Below are 8,843 nucleotides of genomic sequence, written 5' to 3'. Positions count from 1 at the left end.
ACTCACTGTCTCTCCAGAGTGTAGCTTTAGCCAGGGTCAGTGGTTCACCGCTGTAATCCTAGCTGCTCAGGAAGCTCAGACTTTAGGATCCTGGTTCAAAGCCAGTCTAGGCAGGAAAGGCCATGAAGCTCTTATCTCCAATTAGTCACCAAAAAGTGGGAAGTGAACCTGTGGCTCTAGTGGAAGGGTGCTAGCCTTGAGCAAAAAAGCGAAGGGACAGAGCCCAGGTCCTGAGTTCGATACCACCCCCTTTCCCCCCACCAACATAGCTTTTACACCACAATGAAAAATACTTGTCACTTTTATTTTTTTGCAATTACTGAGGATTGAACTCTACCCCTTGAACCATACCCCTAACCCTCCACTTTCATTTAAAAATGTTTAAAAATCTTGCCATACTAAGTGTCTTCAGAAGCTAGATTTTTTTTTTTTTTGGTTCAACATTAGGCTGATGTTCAGCCATGTTCTATACAGTGGAATTTATTTTTATTAGTCTTGGGATTCCATTTGGGGACTGGGCTAGAATTCATTCCTCTGTTGGTGATGTCTATTCCAAGTTGTGTGTTGTAAGTACTACACCGCAAACCGGCCCCTCCTGCCTCTATCCAGCCTGTGGGAAAAGGATGGCTAGCAGCCTCAGGGGACCATGACCCACCTCATCCTAGAATTACAGAGTTGCAGGACACTTAGGCAATATCATCTGATGATGTGCAAATGTTTCTGTTCCAACTCCACTGCCATCAACCAGCAGCATGCCAATGATTCCAAAAGGATTTGGTTGCTAGATTTCCAGTCTTTTAGTGATACGGTAGATGTGAAGCTACTTTAATGGAAAACTGGTAGCTCAAAAGGCAGAACAGTACTTAATATGCTTGAGGCGCTAGATTCAGCTCCAGTTCTAGAAGAACCATTTTCCAGAATACTAGAAAAGCCAACTTGTTTTTCACATGTTCACTGGCTATGTCAGGTTTCCTCTTTTTAGACAATAACCCAACTAGTGTTTTGTCCATTTTTCATGTGTGTGTGTGTGTGTGTTGGTGCACGCACGTAATCCCAAGTGTTTGGTGATATTGGTATTCAAACCCAAGAATTCGTAATTGCTAGGCAGGAGCTCTAACACTTGAGCCATGAACCCTAGCCTTTTTTGCTTTAGTTTTCAGATAAGGTCTTGCTTTTTGTCTGAGCCAGCCTAAAATTACATCTTCCTACCCATGTTTCCTGCCTAGTTGGGGATTATAGGTGTACTACCAAGCCTGGCTTATTATTTAAGATCAGACTTTTGCTTGGGCTGGTCTCAAACTGTAGTTGTCCTATCTCTGACTCTCAAGTAGCTAGTATTACAAATATATTGTTCTCAGTATATTAATAGTTCTCATCTTAATGTAATTGATTTGCATTGTTCGTGTTAGAACAAAAATCTTTCCTAGTGTTATATGCTCTGTTGTGGTTGCAAAGTTTTTCTGTTCACATTTAAGTCTTTAATCTCTTTTTAAGCGACTGGACCTGTTACATACATGTATGAGGTAATGGTCCAAAATCTTGTTTCTGGACATAGTGGCCAGACTGAGTCTTTGGGAGGCCCTTGTTCTGTGCCCATGGCCTCAGACACCATAGTCTGGCTGTGTGCTGGGCTGCAGTCTCTCTCTGGACTCTGTGCTTACCCACTTTCCATATGGCTTGCTGCCATTTGCTGTCTGAGAAGGCTGGTTCCTCATCTGTGGGTTTTGGGGCCTGATTGGCCTCTTCCTGGTTCTACTGCTTCCCAAATGTTCTGAGAGCTAATTGAAAGGATTACTTCCTTCCATTTCACTTGGTCATAAAACTAGAAAGTTCCCAAAACTCAGAGATGAGAATTTTATGCTAATGACGTGTTTTCTTCATGCAGTATCTACAAATCGTATTAATACAGACAGGATTTTTAAGACTTGTGTGGCTGGTTGTGCTGTTTTAAATCACAGATTTAATTAACATTGAACTTAGACCACTTCCCTGATCAGTAAGTAAGACGGGTAATGCTGGCCAGGGAAAGCCACAGGAGACTATAATTAGATCTCAGGAAATAATGGTCCCGAAGTATTTTAAGTGCTTGTGATTTTTAGTTAAGATGCAGAGCCAGGCACTGATATGCAATCGGGAAGCTCAGCTGAGACTTATGCAGGAAACTGCACTTGGGGGCCAGAGGGTTTCTATGTATACATCCAGCCTGGGAAAGTTCATGTTGTTTATTAATGCAGAGCAAACAAGACAGGACAGCCCAGTGGGGAATAAGGTCGGCAGATATGGCTTTGGGGCTACTCTGCTTCCTGTTCTGAGTCGTACTGACACCCACTGAAAATGTCATTCCCCCTTCCAGACTGCAAATTTCCTATTTCCTGTCCCCCTCCCTTGTCACCCCTCCTTTCTTCATTCTAGAGCTGCCAAAGGAAAGCAACTGAAACAGATAAAGACAGTGTTTGTTGCAGAGCCCAGATCCCTCCAAGAAACCCCATTTTCCTGTGCGTGGCTGTGTAGATGATCATAATGTGTTTGGCAGAATTAAACGTGGGTCAGTTTGCTGGACCGGGTCGGTGAGGGCCATACTAGCACATCAGGTCAGTTCTTTTCCTTCTGCTCCTCCAGGGTGGCAGAGAAGGCAGTGCCACCACTGCTGAGTAGGGGGAAGAAGCTTTGGAGCTAGTTTTAGAGGACAGCATGGCAGGTGGCAGCTGTGCATGTGGACAGGTGGGGACAAGCAGTCTAATACCGACAGGATGCTGCAAAGGGGCTGGCATCAGAAAGCTCTGTTGGCAGACTTTCTGAATTGGCAGAGCAAGGTGTTGCCAAAGGTTAAGTGACTCATGAGAAACTGGCTGCATCCCTCATCAAACTTTACAGGGTGGCTGCTGTTATGAAAGAATTATAAGAGCCAGAGGACAGAGGGCAGAATTCCTCCACTTCACAGAGGACCCCTCCTCCTCCCCCCACTTCACCACACTATGTAAAAATTCCAGTTAACCCAGTGTGAATCTTTCCCAGGGACACAGATTAGCCTAATCCTTCCATGTTACTAGTTGGTAATGCACTGGGAACATTTTAGTAAGACTATAATATGAAAGAGAAGGGGCAAGCCAGGAGCCTGTGGCTCACGCCTGCAATCCTAGCTACTCAGGAGGCTGAGATCTGAGGATCCTGGTTCAAAGCCAGCCCAGACAGGAACATCTGTGAGACTTTTTTTTTTTTAATTTTATATTATTTTATTTGAGAACATACTGTACAGAGGGGTTACAATTACATGGGCAGGATAATGCATACATTTCTTACCAAGCCTGTGAGACTTTTTTTTTTCTCTTTTTTTTTTTTTTTTTGGTCAGTCGTGGGGCTTGAACTCTGGGCTTGGGCACTGTCCCTGTGCTCTTCAGCTCAAGGCAAGCGCTCTACTGCTTCAGCCACAGCGCCACTTCCTGTGAGACTTTTTTTTTGGTGAGACTCTTATCTCCAGTGGATCACAGAAAAAGCCAGAAGTGGTGTTATAACACAAACAAGTGGTAGCGTGCTAGCCTTGAGCAAAAGGAGCTTAGGGACAGTGCCCAGGCCCAGAAAAAAAAAAAGAAGGGGAAATGCAGTTATAAAATTCAATGCATATTGAACAACATTAAGGAAATTGAGGGGAGGGATGGGGAGAGAATTATGAGAGGAGTGACATGTACTACTTTGTTGAATGGCAACTCCCTGGTAGAACTAAAAGAAAAATAAAAAAAAAAAAAAAAAAAAGAAAATATACAGAGTGACAAAGTCTGGTACTGTTTTGAGTTGGGAATCAGCAAAGGCAAATGGCTTTTTTTTTTTTTTTTAAAGAGGTCAACTTTCCAAATTCAAGGTTGTATAGAAATGTGTTTTGAGATTACTGATTAACTACATTAGGGGCTTCCAACAGGTCTCTAAACTGCTGATGTGAGGAAAAGAGTTGTTTGGTTGGTGTCTATGTGAACCTGAATCACAAAGCACAAACCTGGACATGCATGGTTAAGCATCTGTCTGTCTTTCCACACCCCCAGTCTCGCAGGCCTGTTGGCCTAGAGGCCACTGTCCACAGTGCTCCTCTAGGTTCATGAAAGGTCTTTTTACTTTTTGTAGTACTGGGATTTAAACTCAGGGCCTGCCACTTGCTAGGCAAATGCTCTACTACTGGAACCACACCCCAATCCGTTTTTGCTTTAGTTATTTTCCAGATAGGATCTCACGTTTGGACCATATCCCTTCTACCTATACTTTCTAAATAGCAATGCTCACAGATACATACCATTATGCCTGACTTCTGTGTTGAAATAGGGTCTAACCTTTGGTCTAGGCTAACTCGAACTTTGATCTTTCCAGTCTCCACCTCCTGAGGATCTAGGATTACAGCGCAACTGGATGGGGAGCTGCAAACCTGGTTTCTACCCTACTTTTGATACCTGTTAATTATAGCTGGCAGCTCAGAGGAGGAAGAGGGAACACTTTCAAAGGCTAACATTTGTAGAAGGAAACATTTATGGACTATGAACACGAGCACAGAGTACTTGCCGGGGACTCTGCCATTGGAGCTGAATGTAGCAGTTGAGTGCTGGGGCTGCGAGGAGAGGCAGCTGCTGTGCTGGACTAAAAGGACCTGAGTGGGCCCCATCTCACACAGCTCTTAGGGCTTTTTGCAAGTGACTTAAGCAACAGTTAATTTCAAGAAGTTAATGCTATGTAAATACGAAAGACAAAAAGTACAAAAAATTAAATAAAAGATTTTGCTTTTATTTAAAATAAAATGCTTTTATACAATCTTTAAAGCATGGATTATTGTCAATACTGGTAATCACCCCACCCTGGCACCCTTTTGGGCTGTGAGCTAGGAATTTTCTGACTAGCACCAATGCAGACTGTAACAGCAGAACAGACCCAACCGGCCTGTCCAGGCAGGAGCTAAGGACACTGTGGCAAGTCATGACCATAACAAAGTCATTCTTAATTTAGCAGGTATTAAAACTGCATATTATACCTTTTAATGCAAGGATGCTACATTTAAGCCATTTGCTAGTTGTGAATAGTTTAAAAAAACTGTACAATTTTATAAAATTTGTGTTTGTACATTAGTTACACAAAATGCATACTTCATAGACCTTTTACTTCATATCATAATGCAGAAACTGCATATTTTAGGCAGACAGTGAATATGCTGGTGAATACTAAAAGTGTTGTAATACAATACGGTGTAAAAATAAAAACATACAATATACACACATGCTTGTTCAAGGACAAATACAAACCAAGCGTAACAGACTAACAGAATTTTCCTTCAAGGTCAAACAATGACATCACTAAAACTCAGGCCTATTTGTAGGCCTTATTTCATGGGGGGTGGGGCAGGGAGAGAGGAGGTGTTAAATGGTTACCAGACGTAGGATATTTTAAAATATGACATCCAACTAAACATACATTAAGACACATGCATTAAACATGATAAATAGACTTCATATAGGTTAAGCCCTGGATAACTTTAGAGTAGATGGCTTCTTACAGCTTGGCTAGCTTAAATCAGTGGCGGCTGGCTCCTGATTTGCCCACTATTTCCATTATCAATTCATGGTCTTAAGGAATGAGCCATTTGCCGCAGTCCACACATACACTGTATCACCATAGCAGATTAACAGTCGTGCTTGTTAGTGCACACAAAACCAGTCTGGTAAGGCAAAAACATTTTTCATGATAAAATGATACATTTCAAGCTTACTTTATTAAGCAGCATATAATAAAAATCAGCTTTGAAGTTAAATATTGTTATGGCCGTGAAGTTCAATTACACAGTATCTTTATTCACACCCAGCCACTGGTAAGTTTGTAGAACATCTCTTCATCTAAACTCTCATTTTGGTCTTTTGCACGTGTTGACAGAAATATGTAGCCACCGATGAATTCATGAACTACTTTGCAATCTACTTCAGTACAAATGAAGGACAATCGGACTTCATCTGCAAACTCTACGGTGACCTGGAATAAGACAAAGAACTGTTGATCCTGGTGACATTCCACAGGGCTGAGTCCAATGAAGTAACTGTGCTGCTGAAGGCCTGCCCTATCACCAAACTCTTGTCAGTCTCCAAATAATCACTCTTCAAAATACTAAACTAATAACTGGTGGCACACACCTTTAATCCTAGCTGCTCAGGAAGCCGAGATCTGGAGAATATAAGTTCAAAGCTATCCTAGGCAGAAAAAGTCTGAGACTCCCATCTTCAATTAACCAGCAAAATGAGAGTCTGGAAGCTTAGCTTAAGTAGTACAATACCAGCTGCGAATGATCAAGAGCCAGGCTCTGAGTTGTAAAAATGCCTTGAAGTTCAAAAGAATAAGGAAAGTGTATCAGCCCTTCCCCCATTCCTTTAGTTCTCAAGTGCTGAAAAGGAAGACAGAATGCAAAGGTTTTAGGTCAGTAAGTTCCCAAGTGATCTCTGGTGATTCAATTAACGAGAGAAAGTCTCTCTTCAAGTCCTGGGAGAAAACCCTATTTCCTGTATTTTATTTAATATTTGCTTCAACATTTAACCTTTATGTAATCATGTTTCAGTGTTTCAGAAATGTTTTACTAAGTAGTAAGAGCTGATACAAAATATTCAATATGCTTCTAAACCAAATACTTAGTAAAGGACTGTTATTCACTAGGTATGGTGGCTCACACCTGTGAGCCCAGCTATTTGGGTTTGTGTTGGCCTATCAATCAATAAGCTGGACAGAGGTAACTCATGGCTGTGACTTCAGTCATTTGGGAGGTTGTGTGTTAGAGGATTCAGGTCCGAGACTGGCCAGGGCAAACATAAGACTCTACATGTAAGAGAACTAATGCAAAAAAGGGCTGAGAGGCACAAGACCCTGCATTCAATCTAGTATTAGTAAATGTAACTAACAGGTCTTAAAAGATGAAGCCAAGAGGGAACTAAGGAGAGAATTCTCAGATGTAAGAATGGCAAAGAAACACAGAGGAAATGCTCACCATCCCTGGGCATAAAAGAAATGCAAATCAAAACAATGCTGAGATTCCATCTCACCCCAGTTAGATTGGCCAATGTTTTGAATGTGAACAACAAATGCTGGTGGGATGTAGGGAAAAAGGAACCCTACTGCACTGCTAGTGGGAATGTAAACTCATACAACTGCTCTGGAAATCCGTCTGTAGGTTCCTCAAAAAAACTAAACATAGACCTTCCCTGTGATCCAGCCATACCACTCCTTGGCATCTACCCTGAGCACTATGAACCAGGATATTATAAGGACATCTGCACACCCATGTTCATTGCCGCACTATTCACCATAGTCAAGATATGGAAACAAGCCAGATGTCCCACAATAGAAGGTGCATCCCCAAAATCAGAACCTATATACAATGTAATTTTACACAGCCATTAGGAAGAATAATGTCATTTCCAGGGAAATGGATGGAACTAGAACAAATAATGTTAAGTGGGGTAAGCCAAGATCAGAGAGACAAATAGTGCATGTTCTCCCTGATATGTGGAAGTTAGATCTAAAACACACTGGGATATGACAAATTACACAAGCCTCTAGATACTCACATACAGTGAGACCAAACGAGGATAGGATAGTCTTAGGAGAGAATCAAAAAGGGGCAATATCCAAGCACCTCTTTTTCATGTTATAAAATAATATACATATACTGAAATGAACTCCAAAGAAATGGAAACAAAGGACTTTTTCTTAATTTGTTTTTCTATTTCTGATGATTCCATATTCTTTACCTTATATATGGTGTATGAATGTGCATATCTGTGGAAGGGCTGTGGGAGGGCACAAGTTTCTGAGGGAAAAGGGTGAACAAGTGCAGCATGGAATGCACACTGATGAAAGTGAACTATGCAACTTGTGGGTGAAGATGGGAGGGAATGGGAGAGAATGAGGGAACAGATGACATTATATGAAAGGAAATATACTTATTACCTACTGCATGTAAATGTAACCCCACTGTATATCATCTCTAAAATAACAAGTTAATTAGTAAAAAGAAAACAAACAAAAAGATGTGGCCAATATTCTAAGCAAGTTGTTATGGATAGGTGAGTTCAAGTGAGCAATGAATAACCAGCCATATGTTCTGTACATTAAGAAGGAATGATAGGGCTGGGAAGGTGGCTCAGTGGTAGAGTGCTTGCCTTGCATGCATGAGGCCCTGGGTTTGATTCCTCAGCACCACATAAGCAAAAAGCAAAAAGCCAGAAGTGGAATTGTGGCTCAAGTGGTAGAGCACTAGCCTTGAGCTGAAGAGCTGAGGGACAGCGCCCAGGCCCAGAGTTCAGGCCCACAACCGGACCCAAAAAAAAAAGGAATGATAAAAACTGTTTTCTTACTTTTATGGAAACACCTATATTCAGGTAACCTTGTATTGGCTTACCATTTTGATCTCCCAGTTTACATTCCACTGTTTCATGTTGCTAAACCGCCACGTCTTAATGGCATCACCTGTGCTGGCATCCATCCGAATCAATCTGTTGTATGCGATTCCAATCAGTTCTTCTTTTTTGCCCCCTTGAAACCTATTACATTATGGAGGGGGAAAAAACACACACACACACACACACACAAAATTACAACTCCTGGGGGCTATTTTTCTCCTGGTCTATTTTTCTTCAAGATAGGTACTCTTAAACCTAAGGAAAGCATTAGTTTTGTGTAAAAACAAGTGCAATCATTTTGAATGTTTATCAAAACTGAAGGTATACAAAAACGCATTCCATCACCTCTGGCAGTTACTGTGAAATGGGTTAGTGTGGTGATGGCTCTGCTGTCAATGCTCCTGTCTGATGCTCAGCAGTGATGACATGAACACT

General features: G+C 41.6%; 1 protein-coding gene across 5 annotated transcripts in view; it reads right to left on the bottom strand.

The window, feature by feature from the left end:
- Positions 1 to 4,740: 4,740 nt before the first annotated feature.
- LOC138815810 (fermitin family homolog 2) overlaps positions 4,741 to 8,843 on the bottom strand; it is a 74,375-nt gene continuing 70,272 nt past the window's right edge. For all 5 annotated transcript variants that reach the window (XM_070005163.1, XM_070005162.1, XM_070005166.1 and 2 more), the window contains 2 exons: positions 8,408 to 8,549; positions 4,741 to 5,994 (listed from right to left, as the gene is read on the bottom strand). In XM_070005163.1, coding sequence (XP_069861264.1) covers positions 5,821 to 5,994; positions 8,408 to 8,549 — 316 coding nt within the window. In that variant the 3' untranslated portion in view covers positions 4,741 to 5,820. The remainder of the gene's footprint in view (positions 5,995 to 8,407; positions 8,550 to 8,843) is intronic.

This window comes from Dipodomys merriami, unplaced genomic scaffold (genome assembly GCF_024711535.1).
Source record: "Dipodomys merriami isolate MVZ:Mamm:240054 unplaced genomic scaffold, mDipMer1.0.p SCAF_670, whole genome shotgun sequence".
NCBI classification, from domain to species: domain Eukaryota; kingdom Metazoa; phylum Chordata; class Mammalia; order Rodentia; family Heteromyidae; genus Dipodomys; species Dipodomys merriami.
The sequence above is the reverse complement of the archived record's forward strand: the minus strand, read 5'-3'. Positions and strand labels throughout refer to the sequence as shown.